This window comes from Leuciscus leuciscus, assembly GCF_965113295.1.
Source record: "Leuciscus leuciscus genome assembly, chromosome: 22".
NCBI lineage: Eukaryota > Metazoa > Chordata > Actinopteri > Cypriniformes > Leuciscidae > Leuciscus > Leuciscus leuciscus.
Window position 1 is genome coordinate 6,795,083 of NC_138746.1, and position 19,413 is coordinate 6,814,495.

General features: G+C 38.9%; 1 protein-coding gene and 1 long non-coding RNA gene across 4 annotated transcripts in view; one reads left to right on the forward strand and one right to left on the reverse strand.

Annotated features, from left to right (window-relative positions):
- Positions 1-19,413, reverse strand: part of ninl (ninein-like) — a 29,239-nt gene that overhangs the window by 2,055 nt on the left and 7,771 nt on the right. For 2 of the 3 annotated variants that reach the window (XM_082153277.1, XM_082153276.1), the window contains exons 5-26: positions 14,315-14,381; positions 14,032-14,222; positions 13,793-13,948; positions 12,446-12,613; positions 12,173-12,309; positions 10,557-10,697; positions 10,290-10,464; positions 8,497-8,607; positions 8,322-8,411; positions 6,981-7,128; positions 6,822-6,890; positions 6,614-6,735; positions 6,039-6,397; positions 3,702-5,294; positions 3,113-3,217; positions 2,947-3,016; positions 2,004-2,288; positions 1,808-1,921; positions 1,585-1,731; positions 1,352-1,501; positions 427-540; positions 126-335 (exon numbers count right to left, since the gene is read on the reverse strand). In XM_082153277.1, coding sequence (XP_082009403.1) covers positions 126-335; positions 427-540; positions 1,352-1,501; positions 1,585-1,731; positions 1,808-1,921; positions 2,004-2,288; positions 2,947-3,016; positions 3,113-3,217; positions 3,702-5,294; positions 6,039-6,397; positions 6,614-6,735; positions 6,822-6,890; positions 6,981-7,128; positions 8,322-8,411; positions 8,497-8,607; positions 10,290-10,464; positions 10,557-10,697; positions 12,173-12,309; positions 12,446-12,613; positions 13,793-13,948; positions 14,032-14,222; positions 14,315-14,381 — 4,722 coding nt within the window. The remainder of the gene's footprint in view (positions 1-125; positions 336-426; positions 541-1,351; positions 1,502-1,584; positions 1,732-1,807; positions 1,922-2,003; positions 2,289-2,946; positions 3,017-3,112; positions 3,218-3,701; positions 5,295-6,038; positions 6,398-6,613; positions 6,736-6,821; positions 6,891-6,980; positions 7,129-8,321; positions 8,412-8,496; positions 8,608-10,289; positions 10,465-10,556; positions 10,698-12,172; positions 12,310-12,445; positions 12,614-13,792; positions 13,949-14,031; positions 14,223-14,314; positions 14,382-19,413) is intronic. The other variant, XM_082153278.1, reaches the window with a different exon arrangement.
- On the forward strand, positions 14,394-15,263 carry LOC309486285. The gene is made up of 2 exons (XR_014201451.1): positions 14,394-14,843; positions 14,889-15,263. It is a non-coding gene; the product is annotated as an uncharacterized lncRNA (long non-coding RNA).

Sequence of the window (19,413 nt, forward strand, 5' to 3'; positions counted from 1 at the left end):
GGAATATGAGGTGAAGGTCGAAAAAACAAACGATTCAATGATAAATACAGTTGTGGCCAAAAGTGATGTCTGGCTAAGGAAAATTGACATGTTCACCCATCAAGAATTTGAAAGTGTAGCTGTACCTGCTGAAGGCCCATCTGAATGCCGGCTTGCTTGGCCTGAGAGCGAAGCAGACCCTCTAAATCCTGCGTCCTGAGCTGCTGCTCGGCCAGTTGAGTTTGTAGATGAGCCAACTGCTCCCGGGTGCCAGACCCCACCTGTTCCCTTAGTTCCTGTACCACACGTACATGCTGAGCCTGGACCAGCGACAGAGCGCTCTCTGCCCTCAGTGCCTAAACCACAGTATCAAACGCACAAAAGTGAGACCAAAAACATTCATAAGGAATTCTCAATCAGTGAGAAGGTAGAAAATGATCTCCAAACCTGTTCATTTGCCTCATGTTTAGCAGTCTCTAGCTCTGCTTGTTTGTTTCTCAAAGTGAGGCACTGATGTGTCAGTCTCTGAAGTTCCAGCTCCTGAGTCTGCAGCTGAGCCACCTAAAAATAATAATATTCCAATCAGAATGATTTCTGAAGGATCATGTGACACTGAAGACTGGAATAATGGCTGCTGAAAAATTTGTTACATTTTAAAACATTAAAGTAGAAAAGAGTCATTTTAGTCACAAAAAAATTTGAACTTATTTGTACAAAACGTTTAAACATGAGGATAATTTGAATCCTATACCAGCTGTGCAGCATTTCTGTGCTCAGGGGAAGACAAATGGCTATGAGATTTCACTTCTGAGACACATAGGCTGTGTCCGAAATCACTTATACCTTAAAGGGCACTGATGGGCACTATTTGAGGGGACAGCCATTTGGAGTGTTGTCCGAAACCATAGTGGACATTATTGAGCTCACTCATTAAATCCCACAATGCACTGTATTAACGGGTGTACAACCTATGTACGCTGAACGGCTAGATGATGGCGCCCGCAGCTGAATCTCCACAACTTGTTTCTCTACAATATTTCAGTAAAGACAAAAAGACTGCAGGAATAAAGGAAGCTCCAATTTGTATTTTTTTTGGTGAGTTCGGTGATCCCCTCTGCATTGAATAATGGCCTATAATAGCAATGCATTGTGGGTTTAAAAGTGTGCACTATATGGAATTCACAATTGCGAATCCAGCAAATTCCTGCCGTGCAAACAGTAGAGAATGGTGCCAGCCATTAAAAGTAAAAATGTGTCATGCATATGCATTCCAAATAGTGCACTATAAAATAAATAGGGAGTAAATTTGGACACAGATAATTGCAAATTGAAAAGAATGCACTGCAAAAGCTATTTGTTCTTCCTGACTAACTTTGTTAAGAAGGTCCTCGTTCTGTACTCGCAAGCTCTTGCACTCCTTCTGCAGAACACTGACTGCAGTCTCCTCCTGAATCCTGTGGGTCTGATGTAAATGCTCCTTCTCTTTATGAAGCTGATGTATGCTGTTCTCAAGCTCCTGGACCTTGTGTTACACAACAATATTTAGCAGGTATTCATTTTATTATTACTGAATTAATCCAAACAAGTATAAAGATCATTGTTCACCTTGTCCTGACACTGCTGCAGCATCTTTTGATGTGTGGATTCCTCCTGGATGTGAACATCCTTTTCTTGCCACAGAGTTAGGATCTGGGAGTTGAGCTGCTCTATCTGGGTTTCTGAGTTACGAAGCGATTCCTGAAGCTTTTCCAGCTGCAACAAACACAAAGCAGGCTTTAGCATGTCCAGTATCAGAAAAGTACTTGATGAAAAAGCATCAGCATCTCACCTTCTGGTCTAAGTCTGCTGTTTCCTTCAACAAATGGTCCTTGTCTTGCTCTAGTGCTTGGTTTTTCAGAGTCTGACTAGTCAATGCAGACTCAACCACAGTCAAATGCTGGAGCTGAAAAATAAGAGGAGCTTCAGTGATTCCTGCCAACTTTGACATCATTTATTAATACATCTCCTAAAAAACTAAATCATACCATCTCCTTGGCAGTTTTAAGCTCCCTCTCTAGAAGCTCCTTCTCTTTCTGCCACTGTTCCTGGAGCTTTAGTTTGTCGCTCTCCTGCTGCTGTAGGGTTTCCTGCAGCTGTCTGTAGGACGCAGCTGTCCCATCGTTCTCCTGGCACACCTGTGCTAGCCTGTCAGTCAGCGTCTGCACTGCTCTCTGATCAGAACACAGCCGGGAACTCAGTTCAGCGTTCTCACTGCTAAGCTGAAGGTTTCTCGCACTGAGATCGAGCACCTCTTCTCGACATTTGGAATTCTATGTTGGAGAAGGAAAACAATTGTTAGGAGCAGGAACTGTAATGTTGTGCAATCATTCAGTATTCATAATGTGACATTTATGAGTGAAACAGCATATTTAACAAAAGAGAAATATATGATGGTTTTTATTAAACAAAAATGCAGAAAGTTTTCTGTGATGGGTAGGTTTAATGTAAGGGGATCGAATATACAGTTTGTAAAGTATAAAAACCATTACGTCAATTGAGAGTCCCCACAAAGATAGCAAAACTGAGTTTCATTTTTAATTTAAAGTCAGCCTTTTCTTCTCTATTGTGACGTATATCCAACAGCTTCTCGAAAAAAACAAGTAGGGCGGGACTTGATTTTGTCCCTTGGGAACTGATTGGATGGTTGTGGTTTGCTATTGCTGTGATGTCATGTGAGTGACAGGATGTCCCACCCTCGTGCCAATAAACAGAAAAGAGATGTCGCTGCATGAGGGAAGTTATTTTGATTAAAGATCATGAGGGCACATGAATAAATAAAAAGAACTGTGCACTGATAAATCATTTATAATAAATACTCCATAAAACAAAAAGTCATCATGAAATCAAAATTGACGTTTCTTAAATATCCATGCTACCCTCTTCATGCAATCAATATTTTTCCAAGAACTTCATTGATGCCAATCTTGCCTCTTTTCGTAGCCTCTCCTCGTCATCTCGATTTTTCATATATTCTCTGTCCATCTCTTCAAGTTTCCTCCTTAAAAAAAATAGTGAAGTGAAATTTGTTTTTGTTAAATAAAATGCTAAAATTAAATTTAGATAATTGACAAGTTAAAGTAGACGATTTCTTTACCTCTTTTTGTTGACCTCCTCTTCCAGCGACTTGACATCCTGCTGTAAAACGGCAAGCCTGTCTTTCAGTGCACTGTTTTCAGACGTGACCTCATCAAGTTGAGCCCTACAATTGGACACCAAAATATAGAGATCAGCTCTCCATTACAATCTTACCAGCCTCTGCACTTTTAGGAAGCTTGGTACTGAAAACAATATAATTTCAGGAGTTTTCGTAGCAAGATTTTCAACATGTAAAAAAAAAAGCAGCATAAGTTTAGGGCCACAAACACACAAATGTAATATTAATACAATTAATAGGATGCAAGAACACATTTTCAATCAATAGTGAGTTTTCATGCATGTCAGTGACACATTATCATTCAGTTAGTGAGATGCAGAATGAGGTCTGAAAAATCAAAGCGCATATCTACGGTTAATGATATCTCATTCTGTGAAACATTCAGTCAAACATTCTTGGACAGACACAAAAGTAGTGAGCGGTCAATTCTTGGCATCCGTACGGGAGAATCGACGATTGGATCAATGCAGCAATTGTTAATCTTTTGGTTCTGTTTCGACGGTCATCTACTAGCTGGAGAACCACAAACCTGTGGGGATTGGAGTCCATCTCCAGTTCTAAGGCCATGACAAGTCCCTCCATCTCCAGAAGCTGTTCTTTCATTTGGCACTTCTCGATTTCAAAGGCCTCCTCCATTTGCTGAAGCTCTGCTTGGGAGTCCATCAGCGATTGCTGTAGTTGATTGGTGGTATTGTCGGCCTCCTCTCTCAGAGAGCACAGCTCTCGCTTTTTGTCCTCCAATTGGTTGGTCAAAAGTTGCACCTGACCAGAGAAATGAGTGACGTTTTTAAACAGATTCATCTTCAGCTGAACCTCGTTCCAGAGCAAATCCATCTCTTCGGCTTTGGCTTCAAGCTGACGGTTGAGTTCCAGCATTTGGTTGTCTTTGCTTTGCAGTTCCAGAGCAAAATGATCTCCGTTCTGTTTTAGTTTGGTAGATTCGGCCTCCATTTCAACAATCTGAGAAGAAAGCTGGTCTGCAAGTTGCCGGTAGCTTGAGTTCTCTTGTTCAAGACGCCTTGTTTCTTTTTGCTCTAAGTTCAGACGGGCTTGGAGCTGTTCAACCTTGCCCTGCTCCACAAGAAGAAAGCCTTTAAGGTTTTGCTCCATTGTGTGCATTTGATCCCACTCCTCAGAGAGACTATTAACCTGTGTTTGTAGCTGTTTGAGAACCTCACACTGACCCTTGAGCTCCTCTATGAGTCGATCCCGCTCCATCTCCACAGCATTTAGCTCAGAAGCCTGTCTTGTAAGATCATCATCTCTGGTTTTCAATGCCTCGTGCGTTTTGGCCAAGTTTTCTTGAAGATCCTCAAGTTCTTTCCCTTGTTCTCTTAATTGCATTTGCTGTTCACCAAATGCAGTAGATAGATGACCACTGCTTCCCTGCATTATTTCTATCTCCTTCTGCCAGGTCTCAGATTTGGTCCTGCAGTTTTCCAGCTCTTCTGTCAACTCAGAAATTATGTCAAGAAGCTCCCGTTCCTTCTCTTTTTCTTTTGCAAGTTCCTTTTTTAGATCTTGAGTACTCCTGTCCATTTCTTTCTGCATTTGCTCCTTTTGCTTCAGAAGTTCTTGCTTCTTTTCTCGCTCAGCTTTAAGCTTTTGCTCTAGCTGAGAGAGCTTATTGCAAAGCTTTTGTTCTTTCTCATTTCTAATTTCTGTTTCCTTCTCTTTGGCATGAAGTTCTGAGGTCAAACGCTGAACGAGGGCATCTTGAGCTTTCATGGAAACCGTGTTGTCTTCAAGCTGAACACACATCTCTTCCAGCTTATCTTCTAACTGTCTTTGTAATATGAGCAACTCCTCCTCAGCCCTAGATGCGAGTTTTACCTGAGCTTCCATGAAGTGGATGTGTTCTCCTAGCTTCTTGATTTCTTCCTGGTGTTCCTCCTCCAGTTTCTTTCTTTCCTGTGCCACCCTGCTGCAGATCTGAGCTTGCTCTTCATTCCAGCGCTCGGTGCTGAGGAGACGCTCCCTGCGCGCCTCCTGTTCTTCTCTGCGATGCTGCTCAGACTGCTCCTCTAGACGGCTGCGCTCGAGGTGCAGCTGATGGAGCAGGCTACGCTGAGCCTCGCTGTGTTGTGCCTTCATGTGCAATAACTGCTGCTCTGCCTTCTCCCTGGTAAACAGCAACATGCTAATACATCTATGTCTGAATTCATGGCAATGTCATGGATAACAAGGGAGAAAAAAAAAGAAAGAAAAAAAATTCTACTTTTCCAAAAAAAAAAAAGAGGTTGAACATGCAGTAAAACACAATTCAAGATGTAATTCTTGAATGAAGGTCTATATGAAGCACACATTACATTTTATTGAAAATGCACAAAATAAATAGTAAGTGGTGAATCTCACAAAACCTGTTCTTGTTGAAATAAATTCCCATTATTTTCAATGGTGAATCTCATTCAATTCCTAATTTAAACCATTATTTTTAACATTATCATAAATTATACATTTTTATTGAAATCATTAATACATGTCAACAACAACATGTTTACAATCAAAATATATTTTCTTCACAAAAGTAAAAGATATTTTTGCATTATGGAAATGAAAACGGATGCTGTCGGATGATTGATATATTTTTATGAGCTGTTTATGAGCTGTAGTAAATCAAAAATAATGGTCTTAAAATAGGCAACATTTTATATTTGCAACAAAAAAAAAGGTTTAATTAAATGCATTCTTTTTTTGGGAGGGGGCAAAAAAACATACAAAATAATACCCTGGTTTCTGAATTCTTACTTAAAGACTGACAAGTAATTCAACTTCTAGCTCTGTCCTTTTTCAAATATATACTTCTAATGTCTACAATATATGAGCAGCACCTAATCCTTTACCAGACCATTTGAATATCACTTACCTAACAAGCAGCACCTCCTGGTCCATCTTGAGCTTGAGTTCTGCCTCTAGCTGATCTTTCTCTGAAGTGAGGCGCATCACTATGTTACTGATCTCACGAGCATAGTTCTGCTCCAGTTCTGCCTGTTCCCGTTGAATTCTTCGTTCTTGCTCTTGACCCCAAACTCCTCCTGCAGTCTTACCCCTCAGCTCCGCTTCCAGCTTTTCAACAGCCTGACGCGTTTGCTCTGCTCGCTCTTCCGCCTGAGCCTTCAGGTCCTCCAACTCACTGATCTCCATCTTAAAGCCCTGCGAGATGTCCTTCCTTTCAACCTCCATATTCTGCCGCATCAGCTCCATGCTGCGCTCGTAGAAATTCACCTGTGGACACAAAATTAAGACTATAAATCACTTTCTCTACAGCATGTTAACTGTCAGTGTCCTGGTACTTTTTTTGTCCGTCTTTGGTTTAGAAGCATTTGCATATCCTAACTTTTTCCCCTTCAGCTCTGCCTGTTTGAATCTAAACTGAATCTACTCTAATTTGCAAAGGGTACTTTGGGTAACCTATTTAATATTTCCATGGTTTGCCTGTACCTTAGTCTCCAATTGGATCTTCAAGTCCTGAACCTCTTGCTCGTATCTCTCCTTCATCTGCTCCATGGCCAGTTCTGTCTCAATGCTTACAGAGGGAGCCAAGCTCTCCAAGGAACCCAGGGCTGAAGAGACACACCAAATCAAGCCATGACCCATGAGTATGGATATTTCATTCAGAAAAGATAACTTTGTTTTTATAATTCCTCACCATTCTTGTCAGTGACTTGGAGCGTTTTTCTGACCTGAGGAGATGTACCCTTCTTCATTTCAGGATCATCTGTAGAACAAAACAGATAGGTTTAGATGTTTACTACAGAGGTTAAGCTCGATAGCATGAAAGATGTGTGAGATCTAGATGTTTGTTCACCAGAATCTGATTCAATGGTTAATGCTCTTCGGTTTGACCAGTCATGATCCGACAGGCTGCCTCTGGATCGTCTGGCTCTCCTTCCTGAGCCCTGAGACTTCAACAACTCCAGCTCCGAGCACAACTCGTCATTCCTGTCTTGCAACTCCTGTATTTAGTGGGGCGGAGACACAGAGTCATTTGCACAAGTAAAACTTTTTTTCTGCATTTCCTGAAACAAATCTCCCAAACATATGTAAAGCGGCGGTGAAATGTGTTTTTCTTTGAAAGCATCACCAAATGAAACTGCAAAAATTACAAATGGCTTACTTACAGTTGTCTGCAAATATTTGACAAATTATACACACACAGGTCAAATATATTGTTATTAAAAAATATATATATTTTACATATTAAAATTAACTTGATAAAAGGTTGTTAAAAAGATGGCAGAAAACAAATGCATAATTTAAATAGCAACGTTCCCTCGTTACAGTTTTGTAATCCTATTATAGTATTGTTTTCATAACAGAGTTGTTAAAAACATTGGACAGAGTCAAAATTCTTGTTTCATTTTGTTGACATATTAGTCAAAGGTTTTTATAAAGGGGATTTTGGATATCTCTTTTTGTCGCTCCATAAATAAATAAAAAATACCATCAACAGCCAGAAAAATTATAATAATTTCACCATGTTTTTGGGAATAAAATGTTGTATATGTATAAGATCAAGCAAATGATAAATGAACAAACCCCTCTGTAAAAACCTTCAGAAAATAAATAGAAATAAACCTAAAGTTTGGTGAATTTCAGTGATGCTCTATGCATGAGGGAAAAAAAACATTTATTTTGAGAAAATGGTCCGTAAAAGAAATGCATTGTCCTCTAATCTACCGGTAAAAATACATAAAGTGCAATAAAATAAACACTTGAAAGTGTATTTTGGATGTTTTCTTTGCACTAGTCTAAAACAAATGACATGAAAAGCCAAATAGACCAAAATCTCAAAATTGACCAGTGCAGAAAAAAAAAGTCTTGTCTTAAATAAGAAGCCTCATGGGCCAAGTCTCTACCTTATTGCTAAGCTGTAATTTTTGTGCATTAGTATACACTTGCTACGTTTTTTGAATGGTTCCTAGGTGATTAATTACAAAAGAGCAAAAAGTCACAAGAGCAAAAAAGTAAAAGCACACCACTCCTCACAATTAAAGGCGTCATTTACAGCACCATGGATTATAGGAGCTGGCATAATAACCAAGAAAGGACACTTAAATACAATGCACAATGACAAGGCTGACCTCACCATTCCCTCTAGACAAAATATCCACCAACACACCATCAACACACACAGGAAAGCTCATACCCTGCATTGCTGCTCGTACTCCTTAAAGAGCTCTGAGAAGTGCTCCTCTTGATTCAGCAGTCCTGTGCCATTTGGATCAAGGCCACCGTACTGTTCAATAAAACAAGCATAGATCAATTATCATTATTGTTCTTAAAGAATGAAACTCATGATCTTCAGCATATAGACGTCTCACCCTGTCCTGCAGCAGATGCTCTAGATCCTTCTGTAGTTTCGAGATGGTGCTCTCCGCTTCAGACAGCTTCTCCTTCAGAAGGCTGACCTCCTCCTCCAAACGACTGTTCTCCTGTAACACAGAGCTGGAGTTATTTAACCTGACACCGCACTGACATGCTCAAAGAAACATACACCTCTAACCATGACAGATCACCTCTTCGTTGAGTCGTGTTCTGTAGCCAAGAACAGAATCATTAAGGGAATTAAAGGAGGCATGGTAAGGGAATTGTATTGCAATTTATATATTATATGAATAATGTTATGGTTTATTTAAATATAATTCCCCAACTTGAATATTCAATGGCAAAATACAAAATTGTCGGATGTGTATCTTGGTGAATAAGACTCTTTGTTCCTGCACAATTTTTATTTGTATGTTTCTTCTTTATAAATTTTTTTTTTTACTATAATAGGATTACAAAACAGAATTAAGGAAAAGTTAAAGCAATTAGTTCAAATTAGTTTGTTTTTTTAAATCAAATAAATATTGATTTTATTGCAGAAATGTTGCCTTATTTTCTACTTAACAGTGAGTTTACCACAGTTATGGGAGTTCCTACAAACCCTCTTAACCATAATAAAATCAGTGTAAAGCATTACCTTGAATGGTGTATTGCTTTGCTTAAAAAAATGCTGGCAACTGCTATTTAATCATATTAATTCAACAATGTTTAAATATATATATATTATTTAATAATTATTATTATTAATTATTTATATTAATAATAATAATTGGAATAAACATTTCTTCCATGAAAACTGTAGGCCATTTCTTATTGCAGCCAAACAAAAAAAACAACATGGTGCTTTTGTATAGAAAAATTAACAACAGCTATTAAAGACACTCATAATTCATCAATCAGAATGATTCGTTTTATAAAGTAATATACTACCGTTCAAAAGTTTATTACCGTAAAGGAATTGCTTTCTATGTTAATATATTTTTAATAGCAAAGCTGAATTTTCAGCATCATTACTCCAGTTTACTCCAGTGTCACTTGAGAAGACTCCAGTTAACCTTCAGAAATAATTCTAATATGCTGATTTATTGCTATTTTTGTGGAAGCAGTGATATATATATATATATAGGATTCTTTGATGAATAGAAGGTTCAAAAGAACAGATTTTTTTTTTTTTTTATTGTTATAACCAGGGTTCCCACACCTTAGTTAACTTCAAATTCAAGGACCTTTCAAGGACTTTCCAGGTCCAATACCCTCAATTTCAAGGACTTATGGGGACACATATGTGGTGTTCAACAACAAACGTTGAGGTACCATCGTAGTAGTTTTGTGCGCTTGAATGTCATGGCAACGTAAAGTACCTCACGTGGGAAACACTTTACGTAACGCGTAAATGCGCATAATTAACGTTAATCAAGCAAGCTAGAATGCATAGGCCACAAAGTGTTGGCAAAATAACACAGGAATAATATGAATTTTTTTCCAGAAACCATCTTGCACAAAATAAATTCAAGCACTTTCAAGGACCTGTATCTATGTATGTTTATTTTCAAAAACTTTCCAGGGCCTTGAAATATTTTTTTCAGATCCACAAACTTTCAAGGATTTCAAGGGCCCGTGGGAACCCTGTATAACAGTTTAAACATTTTACTGTCACTTTTGATCAATTGAATGCCTCCTTGCTGAATAAAAGCATTTCTTAGAAAAACAATAGGTTTTAAATGCAACAACCTAACAGAATACTGCTACTTATAATAACAACAACAATAATAGTGACATCAGTGGTTACCTTAGCAGCAGTGCAAATGTCCTCCTGAAGGCTAACATCCTGAGCCTGAAGCAGTTCCAGCTCCTCCCGGAGTCTCTCCCGCTCATTCTCTACCTGCTCTAGAAGAACCTCGCTTTCATACTCAGATTCACTCCTCAGTGCTGTAAGTTTATCCCGGAAGTCCTGCTCCAGGCCCCTGCATCAAAAACAAAACACTGTAGAGCCCTTGCATGTCTCTTTATCAGATTTGATTATATATATATATGGACTAGAGGTCAGCAGCCGTACTTGATTTTAGACTCATTGAGAGACTCCATGGTCGCATGGCGATCATCCACCTCTCTGACCAGCTGTAGGTTGCGGCGGTCAGCCAGTTCCAGGTCCGCCTTGGTTTTGTCCCTCTCCTGGCAGGCCTGCTCTGCCAGGACTCTATAGAGGTAGAACACAAAACCACCACACCATGAGATGATCATCCATTCTGATGCAACATTTGTTACAAGTAACACCTGTTAAGCATGCAGAGATGTTTGGAGAACAAAGTAAAGCCACTTTGTAGTCGTTTCACATACAAGGGTGCTTTCACACTTGGTTCGATTGCCTGATCTGCACCAGAGTTCGATTGCTCCCCCTCCCCCCACTGGATTGTGTTCACATTAAAGACGACGCATAAACATAAACTGTTTATGTTTTCAAAGCATCAGCACATAATGGCACTTGTGTCTGTCTGCCGAAAATGTTCTAAAGAATGTGGGATCCAGCAGAAATTATATACAGTACATTCTCTGCTTCCAGTGCGTCACTAATGCTTGTCAGGAAAGCGAGTGAGACCACACACACACACACACACGTCTGGTTTACGATCTTTGTGGGGACTCTCCATAGACTTAATGGTTTTTATACTGTACAAACTGTATATTCTATCTCCTTACACTAACCCTACCCCTAAACCTACCCATCACACAAAACTTTCTGCATTTTTACATTTCCAAAAAAACTCATTCTGTATGATTTATAAGCTTGTTTACCCATGGGGACCTCAATTTAGGTCCCCACTGTGACACGAGTCCCCATGAGTCTGTGTGCATTCAGGTTGAAGTCCCCACCGGGATAGAAAAACATGAACACACACACACAGTTTTATCGAATCACACGAGATGAAGTACGGTTCATATCAGCAGCGAAGCATACCAGAGTTCACATGAACCATACCCCAGGCCACTCTTTTTAAGCGGACTTGAATACAGGTCACATCCAATTTTGTAAAAAAATCTTTCACATTATCCAGATTAACCAAAGTCTGACGTCAATCGCAAGCTGGTGCACACCAAAAGTGCTAGTGTGAAAGCACAACACATAAAGAATACTGGTGAACACAGTACATTACATGTCCTCCAGGTGGAGACAAACTAAACAGCAAAGACATTCAGGTGAATCTCATGAAGAGGCTTTTTATCCACAAAAAATATTAGGAGTATTAAGATTTCTACATTAGGACGTTATTTTCAGGACAATTCAAGCTCAGTTTACTCCTACACTTTTCAATAGTGAAATACCCTATTCTCATTACTCTGTTACAATAAATTGATTAAATGTTAAACATTACTTCATCATGGTAACGTGTTGGTAACCTCTTTTAATTAGAATGTTTAGTTAAAAAACATTGCAAAACCAAGTTGTTATAGTAATACAGAAAAATGACTTAAAGTAATGAGAATCATTAAAATCATTAAAAACATGTCAATACTAGACATTAATAAGAAATGGTAAAATTGTACTGAAAATGTTACACTGCTAAATAAATAAATGCATAGATCCATAAATACTTTGGTTTTCAGGTGAAATGTGATCTGAACGTTTCGACAGGCTTTATGAGTAAATACAGATCTGATGTGAACAACACTCACTGTAAGTGGTTTATCTCATTTTTGTAGGAGACCAGAGCAGCCTGATGGATGCCGTTTCCACTGACCAGTAACTCATTGTCCAGTGCAAGAGTGAGTTCAGCCAGACACAGTCGCTCCTCCAGAGAGAAGTCCAGAGTCTGTATGCAGGTTCAGAATGAAAAACAATTCATGCCATGATTTATAGAGAAGAAACATATGCAAACATTATTCAGGATTTGTCATTATTCATAGTTTGTCAGTTCATCTATCTTAAACATCTAAGTAATCTATTACCTGGAGAATATCCCTGCTGTTGTGGATGCCCTCCTCCGTCCAGAGGGCGATGACTTTATCTGGGCTTGTGCATCCCGATCCATCATCCAGCCGGGTCAACAGCCTCTGACCCACCGTAGCCGACAGTAAAGAAGGGGAGGTGGAACGCACCAAACGTTCCTCAAGGGCCTGAGAGAGCAGCGGGAACGACATGAGAAAAAAAAAGACAAAACGATCCAGCAAAGTTCAGTATTCAACTGCGAGGAAAACCGCTGAAAGGGATAAAAAAAAAAGAAAAAAAAAAAAAAAAAAGACAAGCTCTCACAGTCCCACCACACAATGCACAATGCTGTCCTTGACATGCCAGAGCTAGAGCCTCAATCATGAACAAAATTATTTCACTGACCACTAATAAACGTCCTTCTGGTGTCGTAACCCTTAAGCTGGCTTAGCCTCATTTTAGCTCCAGCGACCGCCAAATATTCATGCAACTCGGCATTTGTTATCAAGCACTGATCACTGAAGCTGTTTTTCTCCTTAAAGGAAGCCTGATCTTTTAAATCCTACATTTTATTAACCAACAAATCTTGCATCCGAATAAGTGCCTAGCTTGAGTTAAGATATTGTTTTAAATATTTTTGGCTGGTTGTGCTTTCAGTAAAATCACCTCAGAAAGGTCATCACTAAAGGACTCCAAAATGTCTTTATATTCCCATGTAAAAACATTACATGCAGGAAGGAGGCCAGTAGTGCAGTACATCTCCTCAGCTTTGATTGCAAGTTTGGCCATTGCATAACAATACAATCGTGCTTTCCCAGAAACAAAAGAGAAAAAACAGGAGGCTCCACCTTCCCAATTAAGTTAATTGGTTCCAGCCAGTGCAGCCCTCAGTAACTTGGCTTGATGTTGGAGTTTTGAAATGAATCCTATTTGACAGTCAGGAAATAATTTAGCTGCCTCTTGTCTTTGTCAGCCAAGGAAAGCCATGGAAAAATTGGCAGAGGCTTTAGTTGTTGATTCTTTCAGTGACTTTTTCATTTTTTCTAATCAACAGGTGAGAGGAAAATTGGCAGATATGCAAGACTTCTGTACTTTATCTGTAACATGAACCTGCCAGTCTGGCATGCATAAAAAAATTAAGCATTCCATGCATAACAACATCAAATATATGTTACTATCTATCTCAAATAAAGAAACAATCACATATAACTGCTTCTTTCACACATTCACTTCATTTGTAGAGAAACCATGCAGCCACACTCTTGCATACTAGTGTCAGTGTTTGCAGCAGATTGTTTTGCCAAAGCTACAGTATGTTTTTTTTTGGCTACAATCTGCTTTCACCATGACCTTGAAGTGATCCTGACCTTTGAGATGGAGCGCTGTGGTTTGGGCCTGGCAGGGGTGGAGGTAGAGATGGGTGTAATGTGACGCTGTTGTGTGAACAGACCGCTCTGGAACTCACTGAGACTGACTCTCCCATCTTGATCCTTGTCTAGTTTCCTGAAAAGAGCGTCTAACTCCTGTGTACAGACAAACAGATATGGTGTTTAGTGACTCATTTCGTTACTTATTCTACTCTGTATAGAATGTTACATGACCGTACCTCAGACTGTAAGTCCTTGAGACCGATGTGGTCACAGACGAGCGACAGCTCCTCACGGTTAAGCGATCCTCCGGCTCCGACCCCCAGCTCTTCCCATACTGCTCTCACCTGTCCATCTGTCACTTCATGCTGAGGGTTGGATGAGCGCTGAGGACTTTCTGTGCCCTCTTGATTCCAGAGCTTCAACTGACCTTGGGTATATGTAATTCAGAAAGAATTACATTCATGTGCTGATTTACATGTAAAACTGCTCGATTCATTTAAAAGTTACACAATATAGTACCTTGTGCCACAAAATAGTGGTGTGTGGACTCTTTGTTGCTTCCTGTGTCCTCATCTGATTTGAGACTCTGTAAATAAAGAATTGACAGTGTCACCATGAAATCAAAATGTACTATTCTTGTTGTTTTATATGGAATATAGTGGGATTTATTATAAATGATCCATGCACATCATTATTTTTTTGCATTATTTTTAATTGTGGACTTACAATGGCCGCCACTTGCGCGTGATCATGAAGCCCATGAGACCATAGGGCAGAGGTCTTCAACCCTGCTCCTAGAGACCTCATGCTTGTGATTTTCAAGCGATCCTGAAGAGCTTGGCTGCATCCGAAATCACATACTCTCTTGAGTAGGTACTTATTTTGAATAAGAAATTACTTCACGATGGCTAAATAAGTGTGTTCTATGTAGTATGAGCATGTGTAGTGTGAATGTAATCCGGACATACTACATTCGCCATGTTGTCATTATCATGTGACCTACCCGTGTAAGTTACATCGCTTCACTGCCATTCCCAAATCCTATCCAGTGGCCTCATGGGATAGTAAAGTGTCCATCGTATGCACACTTCAGAATCTCGCCAGAAGTAGTAGGCCATCCGGGTACTTTTTGCCTACTCTTTTATGAATACTGTGAATTCGGACATACTTTTGTCACGTACTGTTTTTCGCCTACTATATAGTAGGGAAGTATGCGATTTCGGATGCAGCCCTTGATTAGCTGATTCAGGTGTGTTTGGGTGCTCGCGAGCGCCCCCTTTGCGGTCGATATGCACTCTCAATACACACTACGTTGCAAAAGTGCGGACTTGTAGAAAGACCGCGAGTGTTTAGGGTGCCATTTTGGACAGGTCTTCCAGGTACTCCATTCATAATGTGCACATTATATGTACTATATACTATTTATTTTAATAGTATGCTATTCTGAACATCTCATTTGTAAACTTATGATCACAAAGGGCATAATTAAAGAAGCATATCTTCTTGAATTGAGGTTTTGACTCTTGACTGAATTGTTGTTGAGTGAACGGATGGAGAAAGTTTAGCTGAATGTAGTACTAGTATGGTTCAGTGATCACAAGGAACACAATAGAATCATCATAAGGCATTCCATCCCAGCAGTCATTACTTCTGCAACGCTGGACGGGAACAACTAGCAGACTGAGGATACAAGCACTGAAGTAATGCTGTTCTTCACATCAGTATAGAAACACTGCATCATACTAAAACAGCTTAAACCTTGCTCATACAAAGCCAGCTAAATCTTTCTGTAATGATGCAAAAGCGCTTACATAAGAGATGGTTTGGAGTCGGACCGAGTTATCCAACAGTTCCAACACTGAGAGAGCTTTAAAATCAGCTGACAAAAGACAAATGCAGTGAAATACTAAAATCTCTAAATGTGTCATTGTAAAGGTATTTGCTAACTGGATACTGCCCAGTATACACTGAATACTGTATATTATTGTTTTAATAATATAGAATGCGAAACTGTATGTATTATCCTATGTAACTAAAAAATGGTGGTTGCTGTAAGCTGACTTCATTACAACTATTCATACAAACATTATGAACATTACATTAAATCATATATCTATAATCTATATATAGAGATCAGTGAGCATATCTGTAGTGAAATATAATGAATGAATTTGCAAGTTATTTTAATTTTACATGCTGTATTTCAATTATTTAAAAAGGTGTGATGTACAGAACAGCTTATACACAAGAGTAGAGTTAATTATTCAACTTTCACAAACTTTATGTAATGCAAAAATGTGTAACGCAAAAATTATACCATGTATAAATAGGTGACGAAATTAATAATTTTCATCATTCTGAATTCAGATGTAGTTAATTACTTGGGTTTGTTGTTCACAATATAACTATTCTGGGGGGTTTTAGGCTACTTCTGTGTAATGTTTCTGACTTGTGCGACATGTTGTATTAAAGAATGCCTGACTCGGAGGTACGAGTTTCCCATGTGTACTTAACAGCAGCAAAAGATGTTAAAAACAAAGGATGTCACTTCCACTTCATTTGTCACTGAAAGTGGAAGGTCAGGTTGAGCACTATTGGATGTAGTATTCTGTGCTCTGTAGTATACTGTGCATTGTGGTAAATGTAGTACAGTAGCAATCATCTTGGATATCAAGTCATCTTAGTATTCTATACTGTGCACAGTAGTATACATATGCATACTGCACAACTGGTACAAGTTGTATGATAGATTGTGTAAACTTTTATACAGAAAATGTACGGTGTGCATTTGTGTGCTAGTGCCATCTAGAGGTAGATTAAAGTTTGAAGCAGACAGTCACTGACCTGTAAGATATCTGTGGTTTGATCAATGTATGGCAATGGTCAAATGCAGGATACAAATAGGACACAATACACTGATCGAAATGCTACACAGTTCAGCTTCCAGCAACAAAAGAATAAACCCAGTTAAATATGGGACAAGCCACAATCAGTTACCACCAGCATTACATTTTAAACACCATTACATAACTGTTCACAAACTGTTTTTCAGTGGGAAGGCAGGGAGCAGAAAGTATTGTATTATCTCTCTCTCTCTCAGTCAATTGTAAAGAAAAAGCCACTTCATTGATCTCCGCTAAGAAATTAATTGAGGAACATCACACTTCTTGTCCTCAAGTCATTGTTCACTAAGGAAAGCCTTCAGATATGGAGGTATTTCAGCAAAGGCTACTCTCTAATTGAGGAGCACAACAATTCTCCAACAATCAGAACAAATTAGATCCACCTTGATTACAAATTGATTAATAATGTTTCTGAGTTTCTGCCTGAAAAAAATACAATTGTGTTATATTTTAGTCAATGACGTACTCAAAACTGAATAATTTATGAGGCATGAAAAGGTTTGTGTGCAATATTCATCACAGCCGGTTGAATTATTTACACAAACAAGCAGTGATGTTGCTCACATAAATGTTGTAAAAGAATATATGGATGGGAATCTGAGCTGAGGCCTGTGAATCTGTATTGCAAAAATATTGTGCGTATAAGTTCGAAAAGGAAAATTTCTTCAGATCTACAGAGGTGCTTTCCAACAGATTTGGCAAACACTCCATTGCGTATTTTTGTTTCCATTTAAAACGTGTTTTTGCAGCGGTAAACAATGTAGCCAATCAGAGACATGTTTGTTGATCTTTTGAACGCAGTGGCCAATCAGAAGTGTTTAATTTAGTCAGAATCCACTCACCGCTCAAAACGCCAAAGTTTTTGTTCTGCACGCTCGCAAATCCTCTCGTTAACCAAGTGTAGACACGGTGTAAGTAAGAGATTCATTGTGCAGTGTAGACAGCTTCATTGATTATAATGGAACTTTGTGAGATCGCAATGAACTGAGATAAGCGAAGGCTTTTTAGTGATTATAAAGGGAGCGATCTTTGCACGCTTTCGAGGCTATGTTTCCATTGGATAAAAGTTTTGTTTTTCATGCAGCTAAGAGGACCGACAGCCAATTACACGCTGCATAGTTTCGGAAGTGACATTTGCATTTAAATTTGGGATTCACTCTTGAAAATTCATAATAATCTTTAGCATTTTTTAAGCTAAAAGAATTCAATTTTATGAGATGGCTTAAAGAACTAAACAACTGTTGCAAAGTGTATTAAAGGTACTTTTTACAGCTTTTTACATAGTAGTACTTTTTTGTATTTAAGACACTTTTGTGAAACCTTAAACCTTTTACATAATACTTCAACTGTGCATGTTCATCAGATTACTTATCGAAACATGGTGAGTTGGATCCTCCTGCTACAGAACAACACAGAATCGCTAGTTACAGTGCAAAGAGTTGATTTAAAGAGCATGTAATCTCCCCCATTTATCAAAATAGAAAGTACTGGGTTACATAAAAGGTCTAAATATTTCAAACACTGTTATGAAAAAAATGAGAGAGGAGAGGGAGAAGAAGAGGAGAACAGAGCGGAGAGACAGAGAGAGTAAGAGAGCAAGGGAGGGCTCTGGTATGCAAGTATGCGTTTCTAAAATGAGAGGCACAGTTAGAGGAAGCGCCATGCCAAATTATAGCCAAACCCTTTCCTTGTTGTACTTCACATTATCAGACCACAGCTGATGCTTTGCACCCTGAGCTCCACCCAGACCAAGACCTCTAATCCTGGTTGAACACACTCGACACGTAAAACACATTGAACACACAGGCACTAAAACATCCAGGACCAAATGGAGCCTGGCGGCTGGTGAATAAACACCAAATGCCGGCGGCTGCCAACATAAACTGTACTGATGGACCAGCATGCTTTCATTCTTGGCTAAAGCACTTGATTGTTCAAATCTTCCACAGACTGTGTCCAACTCTCTCAAGAAGTCTCATCCCAAAAAAACACCTTTAGACTAGATTTTTTATCTAATTGAGATGATTCAAGTGGTTTTACTACGTTGCTGCAGTAGCTACGGTGTTCTACCCCTGTGAATAGCATACTTAAAAAAAAACCATATTACGTAAAACCCATACATTTTAAAATGGGACTTTACTTAAGTGGGAACTGAATGTAGTTTTCGGACACTTAATTTGCATGTTATTAACTAAAATGTATTATAATTTAAATTTATAATAAATGCAATTAGTTGAAATTAAGAGTGCTTTTTGACTCACTTAAGTAGGACCAAGTACATCTTCATATGTCATTTTCATAATTATTCATATTGTCTTTGAAATATGGTTCAAGTGTACTGTCCAATGTACTGACAAGCATATACTTTAATGTAATTTCTAGCAAACTTGTATGTCATGTATTTAAATATATTTGTAATTACACATTTGTAATGATGAAGTTGCAATTTAGTACATTTAAAAGATAGTGGGCCCTATTTTAACGATCTGAAACGCAAGTATCAAGCGCGAAACGCAAGTAACTTTGTGGGCGGGTCTTGGGCGCTGTTGCTATTATACCGGCGGGACTCTTGCGCCCGACGCAAATCTAAAATGGGTTGGTCTGAAGTAGCTTCATTATTCAAAGGTGTGGTTTGGGCGTAACGTGAAATAAACCAATCAGAGCGATATCTCACATTCCCTTTAAGAGCAAGCACGCTTGTTCTATAGCGGATTA